Source organism: Eumetopias jubatus, unplaced genomic scaffold (assembly GCF_037043125.1).
Source record: "Eumetopias jubatus isolate StellerSeaLion01/CBP00866 unplaced genomic scaffold, mEumJub1_p1.0 scaffold_3, whole genome shotgun sequence".
NCBI classification, from domain to species: Eukaryota; Metazoa; Chordata; class Mammalia; order Carnivora; family Otariidae; genus Eumetopias; species Eumetopias jubatus.
Window position 1 is genome coordinate 135,589,622 of NW_028274809.1, and position 19,887 is coordinate 135,609,508.

The 19,887-nt window shown below is 38.0% G+C and overlaps 1 protein-coding gene across 6 annotated transcripts in view; it reads left to right on the top strand.

The window, feature by feature from the left end:
* Positions 1 to 19,887, top strand: part of CAB39L (calcium binding protein 39 like) — a 120,466-nt gene that overhangs the window by 55,886 nt on the left and 44,693 nt on the right. For all 6 annotated transcript variants that reach the window (XR_015767897.1, XM_028107373.1, XM_028107389.1 and 3 more), the window contains 3 exons: positions 455 to 593; positions 4,324 to 4,488; positions 19,353 to 19,471. Coding sequence is in view for 5 of the 6 variants with exons in the window: in XM_028107373.1 (XP_027963174.1) it covers positions 483 to 593; positions 4,324 to 4,488; positions 19,353 to 19,471 (395 nt within the window). In the remaining variant the exon portion in view is untranslated. The remainder of the gene's footprint in view (positions 1 to 454; positions 594 to 4,323; positions 4,489 to 19,352; positions 19,472 to 19,887) is intronic.

Consider the following 19,887-nt stretch of genomic DNA (forward strand, 5'->3'; position numbering starts at 1 on the left):
CAATGGAGTATTATTCAGCCATAAAAAGAATGAAAATCTTACCATCTGCAACATGGATGGAGCTAGAGAGTATTATACTAAGTGAAATAAGTCAGTCAGAGAAAGACAAATACCATATGATTTCACTCATATGTGGAATTTAAGAAACAAAACAAATGAGCAAAGGGGGAAAAAAGAGAGAGAGAGAGAGGCAAACCAAGAAACAGATTCTTAACTATGGAGAACAAACTGATGGTTACCAGGGGGGAGGTGGGTGGGGGGATGGGGGAAATAGGGGATGGGAATTAAGGAGCGCACTTGTGATGAACACTGGGTATTGTATGGAAGTGTTGAATCACTATATTATACACTGGAAACTAACATTACACTTATTTTAACTAACTGGAATATAAATAAAAACTTTAGAAAAAAATTTTAAAGAGTTAAATTTATGATTCTTGTTTGTTTGTTTTAGCATTCTGTATCGGAAGAGATTTCTATAGATGAAAAAAATGCCGTTGTTTAGTAAATCACACAAAAATCCAGCAGAAATTGTGAAAGCTCTAAAAGACAACTTGGCCATTTTGGAAAAGCAAGACAAAAAAACCGACAAGGTATGAACTAAAATGATAATGTTATTATTCAAATGCATATATTCCAAAACAAAAACCAATGTAAAAACTTGATGAAGAATCCCAAATATGGTTTGTGATGTGCACATAAGGTCTCTATAAATACATGTACATGGATTTCAGGTTTTATGCAGTTGTTGAATCTTTTGCCTTAAACCCTTGGTTCACTGTCTTGAGCCTCCGACCAAACTTGGATCCCTCTATAGACTACAGAGCATAAAAATCTAAGGGGTTACACTGGTATAAACGTTAAACTGATATGAAGGATAGAACATTTTTATTTAAAGATCACCTGATAGTTTCTATGACAGTGCAACCTCATTTTAACATTTTTTAAAGGTCCTACTAAGCAGGATTTCCTCATAGGTAAGGTTTTTTTTAGTATTTTATTCCTTCCATAGGATGTTGGATCTTATATATTCAATTTCTCTCTTAAGAGATCTATAAAATAAATATCCTTCAGTTCACAGTATCTTTCTATCCCAGTGTATAAACAATCTTGGATTCTTGTAGGGATGTAGAAATATTATTTTTTATCCTGCATCATGTAAGGGATGTAGAAGTGTATTTTTAATTCTTGTGTACTTGTAATATTGAACCAAATATTGGCTCAATTAGAAAGAAGAAATGACCTTCATAAAAGAGTAAATCTAAATGGCAAAAGACAGAAAAAAAACATAAAAAGATACTCATTTTCATGAGTAGTCAGAAAAAGGCCAAATAAGCCACATACATTCATATTACACACCTACTATCCTGGCAAAAATGAAAAAGGTCAGATGAAACTAAGTGTTGGCGAGAATGGAGAGCAATGAGAACTTTCCTCCACTGTGAGGGATAAAGTATAAACGGTGTCACTGCTTTGGAAACCAGCTAGTATCATCTGTCAAAGATGAGGTTGTTCCTGTGCTAAAACCCCGCAGTTCTACTCATAGATATAAACTCTAGAGATAATCTTGCACTTGTGTACTAGGATGCATGTACAAGAGTGTTCATATGTTACTGTTCGTAATAACCCCTCAATGGAAACAACCCAAATGTCCATCAAAGGTGGAACCGATGAATTGTGGTCCACCCATCAATGGAATACTTGAGAGCAATGAAAATTAAAATACTGTTGCCTCCATGCAGCTGCATGGATGGATCTCATATATATAATACTGAGTGAAAGCACCTCATAGGGTATGTGCTATGGTGAGTGCTGATCGTGTAAGACTGATGAATCACAGACCGGTACCTCTGAAACAAATAATACAGTATATGTTAAAAAGAAAGAAGAAGAAGGAGAAGGGGAAGGGGAAGGGGAAGGGGAAGAGAGGAAGGAGGAAGGAGGAAGGAGAAGACGAAGAAGAAGATAGTAGGAAGGGAAAAACGAAGGGGAGGAAATCGGAGGGGGAGACGAACCATGAGAGACTATGGACTCTGAGAAACAAACGGAGGGTTCTAGAGGGGAGGGGGGTGGGGGATGGGTTAGCCTGGTGATGGGTATTAAAGAGGGCACGTACTGCTTGGAGCACTGGGTGTTATACGCAAACAATGACTCATGGAACACTACATCAAAAACTAATGATGTAATATATGGTGACTAACATAACAATAAAATAAAATTTAAAAAAAGCACCTCGTAAAAGGTCACAGGTACTATTCCAAAAGGTTCAAAATTGGCAGAGCTACACTATATTGTTTGGGGATGCAAACACAGGTAAGAAAACTATAAAGAAAAGTGAAAAAAATGACTGTCATCAAAAACATAAAAATATTTACTTCTAGGTTGAAAAGGTTGCATTCAGGTGACTTCAGGGTTTCTGAAAGTATTTTTTTTTCAAGATTTTATTTATTTATTTGACAGAGAGAGACACAGCGAGAGAGGGAACACAAGCAGGGGGAGCAGGAGAGGGAGAAGCAGGCCTCCTGCGGAGCAGCGAGCCCGATGCGGGGCTCGATCCCAGGACGCTGGGATCATGACCTGAGCCGAAGGCAGACGCTTAAAGACTGAGCCACCCAGGCGCCCTGAAAGTATTCTGTTCTTGACCTGTGTTATGGTCATACAGATGTTTGCTTTATAATTGTTGTTAACTACATATAATTTAAAATACTCTTCTGTGGCTAAATCTCACCCTTGAAGAAACTTCCAACCTTTAATAAATTAAGCATTTTTTCAGTCAGATCATAAATATATCTGGAAATTATTTATTTTTTTTAAAGATTTATTTATTTATTTGAGAGAGCGAGAATGAGAGAGAGAGAGTACATGAGGGGGGGAGGGTCAGAGGGAGAAGCAGGCTCCTTGCTGAGCAGGGAGCCCGATGCGGGACTTGATCCCGGGACTCCAGAATCATGACCTGAGCCGAAGGCAGTCGCTTAACCAACTGAGCCACCCAGGCGCCCTGGAAATTATTTTTTTAAAGTAGCGTCATGCTACTATGAATTATTTGTATTTAATTTGCCTTATTCTCTTTGTTCCCTTCAGTTATAATGATTATAGAACTATACTTGAAAGTAATAAAACTATATTTCTTTAAAAATATTCAGCAGATTACATGGTTAACTTTTTGGCCTGTTCTCTTTTGCTCTCCTGTATTAATTTTAAAAAGATGTATTGAGTAAATTCCATCCCATATAATTCGCCTCTTTAAAGTGTACAATTCACACACCCGTACCCCTGAAACAAATAATACATTATATGTTAATAAAAAAATTTAAAAAATTAAGTGTACAATTCACTGATTTTTAGTATTCTCACAGGGTTCTACAACCATCACCAATATCTAATTCAAGAATAGTTTCACCACCCCCAAAAGAAACCCTGTACCGGTTAGCAGTCATTCCTCATTGTCCCCTCCCCAGGCCTGAGCACCCACTCATCTACTTTCTACTTCTGTGGATTTCCCTATTACTCTTTACAATATAGAGAAGTTTTTTGCTGTTGTTTTTAAGTTTCATAGAGAGCAAAAAAAGGTGATTACTATGTGGGAGAGACAAGTGGGTTAACAGTTTAATGGGTTTTGATGATTCAATTGTGTGTTTTGATAGTTCAGTTTTATTAATAGTCCATTAAAAAATCAGAGTAATAGGAATCTGTTGAAAAACCTTAACAAATGCTTTTAATAAAGACCTGTAGCTACTGACAAGTCTTTTAAAACAGTCATTTTAATTTTTAAGAGTAAAAAAAAGAAGAGTAAAATGTATAGTTAATGACTAGATTGGTTAGACTATGTTTGAGTATGTTTTAAAGGAAGAGTGTTTCAGATGAACCATGAGAGACAATGGACTCTGAAAAACAAACTGAGGGTTCTGGAGGGGAGGGGGGTGGGAGGATGGGTTAGCCCGGTGATGGGTATTAAGGAGGGCATGTTCTGCATGGAGCACTGGGTGTTATATGCAAACAATGAATCATGGAACAGTACATCAAAAACTAATGATGTAATGTATGGTGATTAACATAACATAATAATTTTTAAAAAATGAAAAAAACATAAAGGAAGAGTGTTTCAATTATACTGACCAAATAGAAATACTAGAGATTTTTTTTATATAAATATATTTTTGCAACATTTTCCAAAATAAAGCAATGTCTGTGAAACAGTTTTTTGTTTGCTTGTAACTGTACAGGGTTCTTTGACCATAAATCAACAGAATCCAAGAAGTGGGGTTTTTTGTTTGTTTATGGCTTGAAAATTTTCATTCCTCTTCACTATTTTTTGGTCACCAGGCTTCAGAGGAAGTGTCGAAATCACTGCAAGCAATGAAAGAGATTCTGTGTGGCACAAATGACAAGGAGCCCCCCACAGAAGCTGTGGCCCAGCTTGCACAAGAGCTTTATAATAGTGGGCTGCTGGTGACCCTGATTGCTGACCTTCAGCTCATAGACTTCGAGGTAAACCCTCTGTAAAAGGATGATGCTGCTGCTTTGCAAGTTTAGTGTATATGATCATAAATATTTAACTTTGTTTCTAATATTACTGCTCATCTATTATATATAAACCCAGTATTTTTCTCAAACTTCTCTAATAAAGTAAAAAGGTATCTCATGGTTAAGTTTCCTGCAGCCAGGTGGCAAGGTTAGTGGCTAATAATAATAATGATAATAATAAGAAATAACATTGAGTGCTTACTACATGTCCTACAGTTCCAAGCACTCATCTCCTTTCCTTCTTAAAACTACCTATGTGATTGGTACTATATGATTAGCCTTGTTTTATAGATGAAGAACCCAAAGGTCAAAGCTATTAAGTAATTGTGCAGTCACTCAGATACTAAGAGCCTAAGCTGGGATTCAAACTCAGTGTCTCTCAGGCCTGTTCATTTAGAATGATTTCGGAAATTTGTTGAATGCTAGCAATATAAGATTATTATTTCATTTTGAAAGCAGTTGTACCTAATTTACCTGAATAATAAGTGAACTAAATAAAACAAAAACTTAGAAATGTGAGCGGTGAAGAGGTATAGGCGTTTTATTATCTATGGTCTATCTAACTGAGAACAGTGGTTTTTCAGTAAACAGCGTGTATGTAAGGCACGTTTGATCATTGGCAGTTTCGGTAATAGAAGTCTTGGTTTTGATTTGTTTGTTGTTTTGTTACTATGGGCATACTAAGTGCTCCGGTTTCCACTGATTCTCAGAGATGGAAGAAAATGCAGATTTCTGAAATAGCTTTTTAGTTTTATCACCGGGGAAGCGAAAGGAAAACTAATTATGGTGATTACAGTGATTGGACCAAGATAAGGTCAGGGCTCTGGGGATCTGTGGAAATACTAGCCCACAGTTCTCTGGACAGCTTAAATGGGGGAAGATTTTTGGCTGACTGGAGCCAAGGAGGAGGAATGAAGAGCAACACTGCTCTGGAGATGTGAAGCCAGGTGTGTTGGCTGGACGCAAACACCGAGTGGAGGACCCCAGAGGGTCCGGACTTCAACTCATCCTTCCTTTCGGACACACCTGTCTTTTTCTTTCTTTCTTTCCCTCCTTGACCTGTTTTTCCATCTTTGACTCAGTAATCTCTTTGCGTACTTTTCCTCTTGCCTGGCTTGCTCACTCTCTCTCCCCATCTTACTCCTTACTTTTTAAACTGGCCATATACAGAATGAAGTGTAGTTTTATCATTGCATCTGTGTATTTTCATGTTTCTTTTATTCAGTTTCAAATGAGATATGAACACTTGAAGGAGTTGTGCATGGTGGAAAAATACTTGGGATTAGAATTGTTTATAGAGTCCCTGCTGTGCTCTTTGATAGTCAGTAATGTAACCTCTTTGAGACTAACTTTTGTCATCTCTAAAATAGAAAAAGTATGAACTTACAGCACTGTTTTAAATATTAAACTGAATAAAAAAATATATAAGAACAGTAAATACATGTGTAGACTATACACAAATGTCAGGTAGTATATTCTCATTTTCCTCCCTTTCTCAAACTAAAGTTAAATGTAAACTGGTTTATTTTTGTTATAACCCTTGACTTTTTTTGTTTATTACTTTAATTTTAGACTTAGTTGGTCGGTGACCATAAATGGGAAAAATACTCCCTATTGTTGGATTACGGTATTAAATTTCTATAAATCTATTGTTTTGCACATTTCCCTGAAAGCAGAAATGTATTAAGCTATTATTGTCGTTAATTAATATGTTAGCTTGAGTTGGTTTATGAGATTAGCCCAGTTTGCAGTTGGATGCTGGAAGGAATATGACCAAGAATGGTTATATTTTGAAGAATGAGTCAGGCATGAGATGTCATCAGGTCCGGTGAACTAGGGAAGTCATGAGCAGCCACAGAGTAGTGTAGTTTCAAGGTGCTATCCAAGAATTAGGGAGATAGGAGTATATCAAGACAGACTTTGGGTGCCTTACTTAGCATTGGCTTAAATAACAAAAGAGGAACAATAAGAAATACTTACGCAAGTTTCCCTTATTTTACATGGATCCTGAAAATAAATGAATTTAGAGAGGAAATTTACTTTAAAGATTATTTTTGAATTAAGACATTCAATTGCCTAAAAGTTGACTTACATGTTATCAAGTGGAGTGAACTTCTACTCTCTGGAATCCTTGGGGAAAGAAGTATCTTTCTGAATATTTTCATTTTCTATGTAACTAAAGATTAATTCTTCAAATGCAGAAAGACAAATACATTACTTTTGTGGATTACTTTACATTTTCTCTATAAAATATGTTATATACTTGCCTCTCTCCAAACTAATATTCTAGATATAATTTTTTACTGTTGACTCACAGCTATCATAATATGAAGATCTATTATTGTGGTAATAAAAGAGCAGACAGTTCTTTTTTTTTTTCTTCAACTTTATTGAAGTATAATTGACCAGACAGTTCTTGACTTTGTTCATTGGATTGATAATAACATGATGCCTAGAACATAGTTATAAATGAATGTGATATTCATAGATGTGGCTGTCCTTCTCAAGCCCATAAAAAATAGACACTTATGAATACTTCTTAGTTGAATGAATAAATGGAAAGCAGTTAAAGCTGAGGACACTTCAGTTCCATTGGCTATATACAATATTTTCAGAAAAGAGGCAGCATTATTAGCATTATTAGCCTACTTGCAGAAATGTGCTGTATATCTCTATGGACTGGAGGTCCTAATGGTTAGCCTGCAAGCAGCAACTTTCCGTCTCAAGCCTAGAGTATCCATATAAGATAGTGACAACTTGATAAAATTTGTCCTAACTTTAGAGTTCAGTCTAATCACACAGTACTCTGCCCTCCTCGTGTCTTGGTTCATAGGTAGAACTGGTACAGCCCCTTCTGAATTGAAAGTATCTTGAGTCCTAGGATCCCGTTTCCCGCACCTAGTGCCATGTACATTGGTTGGTTGAATGAATGAATGAATGAATGAATGAATGTAGGCATGAGAATGAGAGATTGAAGCAGAGGTAAGGAAATTAGACCAAAGGAAGATGTTCTGAACACAGCAATAAGCCACTTTTCTTGAGGAATTAGTAAATTGTTTAGAAGATAATTCAATAGTGATGATAATCATTCTACTAAGTGAATAGCCACTCCTGGGGGTTTGTTGGAGATTACAACAGTTATTTGACTAAAATTTCTGGTATATGTTTATTACAGGAAGAAAAAATTATTATTTAGGGTTGGGCTGTGGCTTTTGCCAGATAACCTAAAAGGATGGAGTATTCCTTACAGAGAAAAATGAATTTTTGTTTAGAAGATGCCTAGATGGGCTTTTTTTGTTAGTTGTAGAAGGTTAGGTCTCTAAGCAATGTCTGGAAGGGAAAGACTGAAAGAGAAGAGCTTAGATTCCCTTTGCAGAATAAAGTAACAGAAATTTGAGAAATGCCCTCTCTCTGGCTAAGATCAGTAGGAGTAGGAAATAGAAGAAAAATAGGAGAAAGTTTTGGAGTGAGGGAAAGAGACTCCAGAACCATGACAGAGGAAGGGGCTTAAGGAGAAAGATGATCAGGAATGCTGACGAACCGGGGCGCTTAGGTGGCTTAGTCGGTTGAGCTTCAGACTCTTGATTTTGGCTCAGGTCATGATCTCAGGGTCCTGGGATGGAGCCCTGAGTCTGGCTCCCTGCTCAGCAGGGAGTCTGCTTATCTCGCTCTCCCTCTGCCCCTCCCCCTGCTCAAGTTCTCTCTCTTAAATGAATAAATCTTTTTAAAAAAGAGGAATACTGATAAACCTTTAATAATAATATGTAGATTTCAGTTTGAGATTGTTTCTGCACTGTACTATAATTACTCTTTGTTACCCTTAAACCTTTGATAAAAGAACTACGTACTAATAGTATATGTTAGTGAAGGAGAAGGGCAATTTTCTACCCTTGGGATAAACAGAATGTTGAGGAAATAACTGTTTGCAGGAGGCAAGACCATGAACAGACTTGAGAGGAGCTTGGAGGAGGGGTTTGGGATCCAGACCTGACAGCAGTGATGGTGGCCATGGCAGTGGCTTAGATTGGATAGCAGGAACTGCCTTGGGAGTCTGTGTGACAAATCCGTTTCTCCTTCAGGAATCCAGAGCAAAGTGGCCCATCAGGGTGGGGAAAGTACTAGAGGATCCTACTATTATGTGAATTAAGGGCTAGTTAGGAGGCAGACCTTTGAGTTAAAATTGTTTAAAGAGAAAATCGTATTACTTAATAGCCGTAAACTTTTAATCTAATCCTTTAAACCTTAAAATTGCTGACAGAAAGGAACCACTTCTGCATATTTTTATGAAGTTAAAAAAAAAAGACTTGTGGCTGAGATTGCAAGTCTTCAGATTTTATGGGCTCAGGATCAAACTCAGAGTTGTGTTTTTTGAGGTTTGGCCACTATTCAAGACACAGCTTCAGACTCTGATGTTTTGAAACACCATATGATAAGAGATCAAAGGATGAATTTATTGATGCATTCATTTTAAGGGCAGGTGTGCTTTGCAAAACTAGGGTGGATGCAAAGTCATCTGTTCAGGCTGAATTAGAAAGCAATCCAAAGAAGCATAGAACTTTCTGCTGTGCTAACTTAATCTCTGATTATTATTTCTTGCTACATTTTTAAAAAGTCAGCAAAGTAAGTACTCCAGTATCAGCTTCTCATTTACCCATTTTATGGTCCTAAATTTTTGAAAATTTCTGTCCCTTTTTAAAAATCCTTTTCTGTTCCTGGCCCTCTTTAAAGTGGTCCTTCACCTTTGGTTTTATTACTGTAAAAATGAAAAATCATTAAGCCTTAAGATATAAGCTTTGACTATGCTTCATGCATTTAACAATTTGAAATGCTTACTATGTGTGTAGGGCATTGATTCTAGTTGGTCTTGAGTCTAGTTGGTTGTTTATATATTTTGCATCCATCATTAGACAAATTAAGTTACAGAATTTACAGTTACAGGTGAGGAAATGCTATATCATATTAAATGGAATTTTATGTTCTCATTACCCTCTTGTCCTCTTAAACTAATGAATATAAACTTTAGAAACATGTATCCCATAAAGGTACATAATTTATAGGTGATATAAAATGGTATTTGGCATCAGGCCCTTAATCAGCAGTGTAACATGTTAATTGGTTGTATTCCCCCTATAAAAATTGAGACAATGACCATTTTAGTTTGACCTTACCGTACTTTTTAAGGAATGTAACCTGCCATAAAGAGAAAGACTGCTCACGCCATTGTATAATGTACAACATGTTTTATCCCCTCTGCTTTCTGGGGAATGGTCCCTGTGCCTCCTTCCCCACCCACGTAGTTACAGTGGGAGCAACCTTTTTGCGCAGCATGACACCCTGCCCACCACACAGCTGATTGGCCTAGTAATAGACATCTCATCAAAGCAGGGCCCGGGTATTCTGCAGGATTCTGGCTAAAACTGAGATAGAACCTCAGTCTCTAATTAGGAGCTAACGATATTCCATAATTTCTGCATCAGTGGTCAGGTTTCCTACCATGTAAACTAAAAAAGTAGAGGAAACCAGCCTGCAGAAAAGACAGAAGAATGAAGATGGGGAGAGAGATAGAAAGGGCCAGGGGGTTTGGAAGGAGCTCTGCGTTGGAATTCTTGCCATGTGTAAATGTAATTATACTGAAAAAATTTGAGAGCAACTAATTCTGAGCTAGCTTGTGCTTGGGTTCTCTGAAACTTTCCCAGTATCTGTAAATTAGTTCAGTTTGAATTTTGGTCCCCTGCAAAGCAGCACTCAGCCATGCAGTGAACACTCCTCACCCCCAACCCCTTGCAGACGGCTCTGCCTATCTAGTTCTGCTACTGAAATTCAGCACAAACATTTGCCCTACCCACCTCAGCTCTCCCCACCCCTCTCCCACAAGCCAACACATACAGGAGCAGAAGAGAGGGAGGAGAGCAGAAAAGAGAGGTCCATGACTTCAATGGCCACAGTTATGTTTCATTTTTTAAAAATTAAGGTGTAATTTACACAAACTAACATTCTCTCTTTTTAATACACAGTTCTGTGATACAGAACAATTCCATCACCCCCAGCATTTTCCCATGCCCTATTGTAATCAGCTCTTTTTCCTACCCTCAGCCTCTGGCAACCACTGATCTGTCTTCTGTCCTTGTATAATTTGCCTTAACAAATGTGGAAATGGAATCATGCAAAATGTAACCTTTTGAGTCTAGCTTCTTCCACTTAATGTAATGCATTTAGGATTCATCTATGTTGTTGCTGTGTAGCAGGAGTTTATTCCTTTTTATTGCTGAGTAGTATTCCACTGCATGGATGTACCACAGACCATTTATCTATTCCCCAGTTGGGGGATATTGGGGAATTTCCAGTTTTAAGCAGTTACAAATAGAACCTCTATAACCATTTATGCACAGTTTGTGTGTGCAGATGTAGGTTTTCATTTCACTTGTGTAAATACCTAGTTGGGTAGTGTTGAGGTTTTCTGTTTACTTTTAGCTTTGTTTTTTTTAAGTTTAGCCACTTAAGTGTCAGTGGTATATTGTGATTTTAATTTGCATTCCCTTAATGACTAATGATGTTGAGCATCTTTTTGTGTGTTTATTTGCCACCATATCTCTTCTTTTGTGAATTGTCTATATAGATCTTTTGCCCTCTTTTTATTTGGTTGTTGAAGCAGTTTTTGAGAATTCTTTATATATCTTATATACAAGTCAATGGCTGCAATTTTAAAATAGGTGTCTTCTTTTGCAATGCTGCTCTTTTTCTCCTTTATCTGCCTTCTCTCACTTCTTTTTTTTTTTTTTAAGATTTTATTTATGTATTTGTCAGAGAGAGAGAGAATGAGAGCACAAGCAGGGGGAGCGGCAGACAGAGGAAGAAGCAGGCTCCCTGGGAGCAAGGAGCCTGATGCTGAACTCGATGCGGGACTCAATCCCAGGGCCTGAGCCGAAGGCAGACACTTAACCAAATGAGCCACCAGGCGTCCCTGCCTTCTCTCACTTCTATTACCAGTGAATGATGCTCTTTTTCAGCAGTTCCTTCTACTTGCTGTCTCTGCTGTTCATTGCTTCTTTCTTCTGTCTTTTTCTCTTATTTCATTACAGTTGATACCTCCGGATGTATCATTCATTCTGCAGATAATGGTTGACTATCTCATGTTAGGGCTGACCTTTTTGAAGTTGTCAGTTTAATGCAAGTGCTTCTTCAGGTTTGGCATCTGTTCAGTTACATTATATGTAATCTTAGAATTACTGGCTAATATTCGGCATTTTGGGTCATTTCTAGAGGTTGCTTCCTTACCATCAAACATTTTTTTTTCTTTTGTTCTGGCCACTTCTAGATCCAGAACTTGAAATCTAGCAGTCTGAGGGTTGCTGAAGACTGATTTTGAAATAGTTAAGGTTTTACTCCAGTTAGGTATAGTGTGATGAATAGATATCTGCAAAGGTTCTGTATTATGGAAGGACCCTCATTAATCATCTGGTACCTGTTTAAGTTTTCTCTAATCCTGTCCATTCTGATCCTTTCCTCTGATTTGAGAAGCTGTTCCTGGTATCAGAGCTTGTTTTTGTTATCCACAGGGGGCTTCCTTTGCCTTTGCACATTATTTGCTAATGAACCAGAAGAATGTTTTCCTCTGTGTAAAAGTTGGATAGAGTTCTGTGGAGCTTCATTTCTACTGTTCACTGGAATGCTGTATGGAAATGTTCTTGTGGCATTTCACTGGGAAGTATGAAAAACATGCTCTTATGACTTTTCAAAAAGGATTGATATTGTGCAGGATTACTGCAGAGTCTAAAAAGGTTTGAACAGAACAGATGACTTCTTTCATTTTAAATTTTATTTATATTTACAGTTAAACCTCTTTATACAAGTATATTGTTTAACATAGGTGTAAATGAAATTCATTTAGTATGAAGTAGTATGAACATTTTTCGTGTTTTAAAATTATGAGAGCACCTGATCCTAAAGCATCCTTTTAAACTGAAGACTCAGCTCCTAATTTTCTGTTAAAATTTGGATTTTATATAGTGTGTTTTTCTTAAAGGAAGATAAAATTTGCTTTCCCTTGTGTCTGTTTTGTTTTGTTTTAATCTCTCTCCCCTTTTTTAAAATTCTTCCTCCCTGGCTCCCTTTCCTTCCTTTCTTCTGAGTTCTTCTCTTTTTCTCCCTTATTTCTACCCTTCTCTGTTTCTCTCCATGGAATAAATAAAATGAAAGCAATGGCTAGCCATAGATTTTTCTTGTATTTAATCATTGCCAACATTTTGATGTTCTTATTTCTACCAGTTACATATACTGTAATTTATGTAACCATGCCTAATTCTGGACATACTGATTATTTCTAACTCTGTATTATCACCACTATGATAAAGATTTCTGTGCTGGTTAAGCATCTGACTCTGATTTTGGCTCAGATCATAGTCTCAAGGTCATGAGATCAAGACCCACATCAGGCTCTGTGCTGGGCCTGGAGCCTGTTTAGGATTCTCAATCTCCTTCTCCCTCTGGCCCTCCTCCGCTCACACACGTGTGCTCATTCTCTCTTTGAAAAAAAAGTCTCTGTGTCTGAAACTTTTCTTCTGTATTTAAGATTGTCATTTAGGATTATTTTTCAGCTAGATTTCCCAATTTGAGGGCACCTGGGTGGCTCAGTTGGTTAAGCGACTGCCTTCAGCTCAGGTCATGATCCTGGAGTCCCGGGATCGAGTCCCGCATCGGGCTCCCTGGTTGGCAGGGAGTCTGCTTCTCCCTCTGACCCTCCCCCCTCTCATGTGCTCTCTCTCTCTCTCTCTCCTTCTCTCTGTCTCAAATAAATAAATAAAATCTTAAAAAAATAGATTTCCCAATTTGAGATTCTAGGACATCAGTCAGGTATTATTAAATTGCTTTATATCCTCACCAGAAATATATGAGAACCGGCATTGAATTTTATCATTTAAAAAAATTCTGGGACTCTGGACTTAGATAGCACCATAGGAGGCTCCTGAATTTCCCTCCTCCTATGGATTAACCGAATGTACAGTTTACACGTGCAGGAATTCCCTTTGAGAGAAATCTAGAAATTAGCTGAGTGACTCCTGTTCATTGAGCAACTGAGAAAATATCCACATCAAAATGGATAGGAAAGCCTGAGACACACTGGCCATAAACCCCACCCCCTGGCATAGCACCATTCATTTGGGGGGGAACCCCAATGCCCAGCTTCTCTTTGAGGAGCAAAGGGTTTGGACCACACATCTGGTGCCCCAAGTTTTAAGGCTGCCAACTAAGGGATGGTCCCCCAAATCACCTACGTATGAAAGCTAACAGGGCTTGCATTCATGAGTCCCACAGGACTATAGCAAACAAAGGAGCAGTTGTTAATGGGTACAAGAGCACTTGTTGCAACTATCCCCACCTCCCCCAGGCTAGCACAGAGGAAGCGCCACAGAAATACCCATCTCCCAGTCTTGCCCCGGAAGGGGTTTGATACGTACTTTACAAGCTACTGTCTGAGGTTCTGGCTTTTAATTAGCATGCATCTAGTTGCTGGCTACAGTCTCCCTGAAAGAGCAAGGGGGCACTTCCCCTGCTTTCTTCCTCCAGCTTCCTCCAACTTCCTCCAACAAGAAAACCAATAATAACTAATACAGAGAGATCTCATGTACCTTGCCCAGTTTCCCTGATGGCAATATCTTGCAAAACCATAGCGCAGTGACATGACCAGGATACTGATATTGATAAAGTCAAGATATGGAAATTTCCGTCACCACACAGATGCCTCCTCTTGCCCTTTTATAGCCGCTCGCCTGTCTTAACCCCATCCTCAGGCTCTAGCAACCACAAATCGGTTCTCCTTTCTGCAATCTGAATATAAATGGAACCATATCATGTGTAATCTTTTAAAATTTTTTATTTGAGGGGCGCCTGGGTGGCTCAGCTCGTTAAGTGACTGCCTTTGGCTCAGGTCATGATCCTGGAGTCCCGGGATCGAGTCCCACATCGGGCTCCCTGCTCAGCGGGGAGTCTGCTTCTCCCTCTGACCCTCTCTCCTCTCATGCTCTCTCACTCTCTCTCTCTCAAATAAATAAATAAAATATTAAAAATAAATAAATAAATAAAATTTTTTATTTGAGCTGACACACAATGTTACATCAGTTTCCAGTGTACAATATAGTGATTCCTTAAGTTCATATATTATGCTGTGCTCACTACCATCTGTTCCCATACATCACTATTACAGTGTCATTGACTATATTCATTATGCTGTCTTGACTTATTTATTCCATAACTGGAAGCCTAGATCTCCTACTCCCCTTCCCCCATTTTACCCAACCCCCCACTTTTCTCCCCTCTAGCAACTATCAGTTTGTTCTCTATATGTATAGGTCTAATTCAGCATTTTATTTGCTTATTCATTTGTGGGTTTTTTTTTTTTAAGATTCCACATATGAGTAAAATCATGTGGTATTTATCTTTCACGGTCTGACTTATTTCACTAAGCATAATACTCCTCATGCTCATCCATGTCTCTAATGGCACAGTCTTGTCCTTTTTTATGGCTGTGTAGCATTCCATTGTATAAATATACCACATCTTCCTTATCCATTTGTCTGTTGATGGACGCTTAGGTTGTGTAACCTTTGTTGCTGGCATTTTTCACTCAGCATAATTCCTTAAGATTCATCCAGGTTGTTGCATGTTTCAAAGTTCATTCCTTTTTATTGCTGAGTCCCTGGTATGGGTGTATAGCCCAGTTTGTTTAACCATTTACCTGTGGAAGGATTTCTACGTTGTTTCCTGCTTTTGATTATTATGAATAAAGCCACTATGAACATTCATGGCCAGGTCTCATTTCCCTGTGATAAATACCAGGAGTGCAACTGCTAGTATAGTAGTTGCATGTTAAGTTTTAATTTAATTTTATTTTTATTTATTTATTTTTTTAAAGATTTTATTTATTTATTAGAGAGAGATGAGCACAAGCAGGGGGTGCGGCAGGCAGAGGGAGAGGGAGAAGCAGGCTCCCCACTGAGCAGGGAGCCCGACGTGGGGCTCCATCTCAGAACCCTGAGATCATGACCTGAGCCGATGGCAGCCGCTTAACCGACTGAGCCACCCCAGGCGCCCTTTATTTTATTTTTTTAAAGATTTATTTATTTACTTCAGAGGGCGAGAGAGAGAGCAAGGGGAGGGGCAGAGGGAGAAAACACTCAAGCAGGCTCTACACCCAACACAGTCTGACACGGGGCCTGATCCCAGGACTCTGAGATCATGACCTAAGCCAAAAACAAGAGTCGGACACTCAAACAACTGAGCCACCCAGGCACCCCACATGTTAAGTTTTTTAAGAAATTGCCAAATTGTTTTCCAGATTAACTATATATGTTAGATCTCCACCAACAATGTACAAGTGTGGTTTCTCTGCATTTTTGTCAGCATTTGGTGTCGTCATTATTTATTTTAGTCGTTTTGATAGGCATATGTAATAATATCTCCCGGTGATCTCAATTTGCATTTCCCTAATGGCTAATTATGTTGAACATATTTTATGTGCTTGTAGCCATGTGTAGATCCTCTTTGGTGAAATGTCTCTTCGTGTCTTTTGCCCATTTTCTAATGCGTTTGTATTTTATACTACCAAGTTCAGAGGCTTCTTTATATATTCTAGCACTAGTTTTTTGTCATATATGTGGCTTGAAGTATTTTCTCCCCATCTGTAACTTGTCTTTTCATCCTATTAACAAGATCTTTTACAAAACAAAAGTGCTGAATTTTGTTGAAGTTCAATTTATTAGTTTTTGTTTTCTAGATTGTGCTTTTAGTGTCAAGTTTAAGAATTATATGCCTAAATCTATATCCTGAGGATTTTCCTCTGTTTTTTTCTAGAAGTTTTATAGTTTTATGTTTTACATTTAAGTCTGTGATCCATTTCAAACCAATTGTTGATAAAGTGAATCCTTATTTAAGAATATTTATCTATATATTATTTATTATATTATATAATAAATAGTTATTATATATTTATATATTAATTAGTATTCTTAATCACTACCTAGTCCATATTTTATATGGCTAGTAGCTTTAAGATTGAGTAATTAATTGAATAATCTTAGTGTCTTCTTTTCATTTTGGGTCCTACTTCTTTTGGTATTAAAAAAGTGCCACATTAATAGATACATGAGATTCAGTGGTCTAGATTTGTGATAAAGGGTTTATGGATGACTATGCCTCTAAAGTAATAAATCAGTCAATAAATATTGAATGCCTACTATATATCGGGCCCTACTATGGGCATTGAAATATGGCTTATCCTTGGGAGCTATCAGTGTGATGAGGGAGTTAGAGACAAAATTCATTTCAGTATACTGTGTTCAGTGTTGGAATCAGTTTAGTATGATAGCTAAGAACCCAGACTCTGGATTCCATCAGTTTTGGATGGAGTCCTGGCTCCTCCACATCCCACCTGCATAAGGTAACCTCACTAGTCCTTAATTTCCTTACTTATAGAATGTACATTATAAGGTTGTTATGAGGATTGGAAAATACACGTAAAGTTCTTATACTAAGTGCCGGGCCCAGAGTAAGCACTTAATGTGAGCTGCTATGACCATGGTAGAGATGAAGGTAGGGGTTGAAAGGGAATAGGAGGTACTGGTCTATGTAGGCAGAGGTGGTGTTGTCACACAGAGAAGGGCAGTTATCCTAAAGGTGAATACTTCTTAACTGAATCTGCAGGATTGAAAGACGACTTCAGTGACATCCATTTTGACCTGTCTGCACCTTCTAATTAAGTTCTTTTTTCCAGCTTATCTCTTAACTCAGGCAAAAGACCCCTGCAGGCAACTGAAACTACCCCTCAAGCAAAAAGGTCTGCCCTGACGTCAGCAAGACCGCACATGATTGACCCCAAGATAATGATCTTTACTGCTTACCTACATATACCCACCAAACTTTGTCCCACGTTTTCCTTATATAAACCCACGGGTACTTTTAGCACTTTAGAGATAGTCTTTGAGACAGCACTGTGCTGTCTTCCCGGTGTTGGCCTCACTGAAATAAATTCCTTTCTTGTTTCACCACCACTCATCTCTCTGCCTTTGGATTTTGTCAGCGGTGAGTGGCTGAACCTGGTCTGTTTGGGAACCCTGGAGCCAGCTGCTCTTGGCACCCCTGAGCCCGGGTTACAGAGCGGCTAAGATTTAGCTACAAAAAGAAAGGAAAGAAAAGCATTCAGGACAAAGAGAAGAACAGGAACAAAGGTATAGAAAGATTGTGTATACGTTTATGTAGTACAGCCATTTGTTATTAAAAGAACTTGAAGTAGGAATTGAAAAGTGAGATGTGGCTGGAGAGGTAGGCAAGGACCAGGTCTTGGAGGGCGTTGGACTTATTTCTAAGCAAAAGGAAGGCATTGAAGAGGTTAAGAGACTGGCATAGTCAGATTCGCATTTCCACTTAGCTCACTCTGCAGAGTGAAGACTGCTTTGAAGTAGAGGACATAACTGTGAAAGGTACTCTTTTAACAGTTAAGCTGAAAGACGAAGGCCAGAATCAGGGCCATAGTAACTAACAATGGAATGTCTTGTCCTTTTTTTTTATATAAAAAAACTCCTGTCAGGGTGCCCGGCTGGTTTAGTCAGAAGCACGTGCAACTCTTGATCTCAGGGTTGTGAGTTCAAGCCCCACATTGGGTATGGAGATTAAAAATAAAATCTTAAAAAAACAAAAACTCAGGGTGCCTGGGGGAATCAGTTGGTTAAGCGGCTGTCTTCGGCTCAGGTCATTGGGATCGAGCCCCGCACAGGGAGCCCTGCACAGGGAGCCCGCTTCTCCTTTTCCTCCCTGCTCGTGCTCTCTCTCACTATCTCTCTCTCTCTCCCAAATAAATAAACAAAATCTTTAAAAAGACAAAACAAAACAAAAAACTTAATGTTCAATTCAGAGCTTCAGTTGGAGAAGGAGATGAGCCTCAGGTTGTAGGGTGTGTGAGAGTGGAAGTCTTGTAAATGAGGGCTCTGAAAAGTCTTATCCAAGACTGGCTATAGTTCCTCTGCCTCAGGCTACTAGGATTGAGTGAGCCTCTCTACTTCTCTAGGTTAGATATGATTTCTTAACGATCACCTAAAATATGTATCCACCTAATAGAAAACTCACATTCTTTTTTTTTTTTTTTTTAATGCACCAACTTGGAGTGGGAATTGAGTGGAGGGAAAAAATTACTAAAAAGTACATTTAAGAAAAAGGAATTTGATTCCAACCTGTATTTGCTGAAATCTTTATTTTCTTCATCTATTTTCCCTCGTTCTTTAAGATGGTTTAAAAAATGTTAACCATAATTTTATTCTTATGTAAAGCTAAAAGGTAAAAAAGCATAAGGAATTCAATTGTATCATATTCACTACTATTTTAAATTCTTCTGTGCCATTTCAACTGTGAGAAATAGACTTCTAATTGTTCAAATTAACCACAGTGCAAATCCTGTGAAAAGAGCTGCATCATTTTGTAGATTCTGTTTGAATGTTTGAAAGCACAGCTGACTAAAGATATATGACAAGAATAAATTTAAAAAATAAATAAAATAAATAGGTCATGGGGATGTAATGTAGCATGTGGCATATAGATAATGATATTGTATTAACTTTTTATGGTAAGAGATGGTAACTAGACTTATGGTGATCATTTTATACTGTATATAAATGTTGAATCATAAAAAAAAGAATAAATTAATGTTTTTGGATATTACAAAGAACAGTGCTATTTCTCTTTGTGTGTGTGTATGTGTAAACAGCTTTTGAGATACAACTTACACTCCATATAATTCACCTGTTTCAATTGTGCAATTTAATGGTTGTTTGTTTCTTTAACAGGGAAAAAAAGATGTGACCCAGATATTTAACAACATCCTGAGAAGACAGATAGGTACTCGGAGTCCTACTGTGGAGTACATTAGTGCTCATCCTCATATTCTGTTCATGCTCCTCAAAGGGTAGGTCCATGGTTTCCTTTAAAGTAGGTTTGAGTATAGAATAGTTGTTAAAAGTATACAGCATTGGGGTGCCTGGGTGGCTCTGTTGGGTAAATGGTTCCTCCGATCACTTTGTTCAGCTTTGCCATTTCAGCTCATAGGAAGGAGAAAATACATGGGAGAAATTATCAGCCATGCCTGGAAATGGCTTACTTTACTCCCATTCACATTCCATTGGAGAGCACTTAGTCATTCAGCCCCTTACTTCTTAAGGAAATCTGAGAAATGTTGTCTAGGTGTCCAGGAAGAAGAGGACAGAGGATTTCGGTGATTGCTAACATTCTCTGTTACATATTGTTTCTTTTGAAAATTTCTTCCCTTCCATTTTCTGTGTTCTCACTTTCTAGATTTCCTGTTAGTCAGGAGTTGAATCTCCA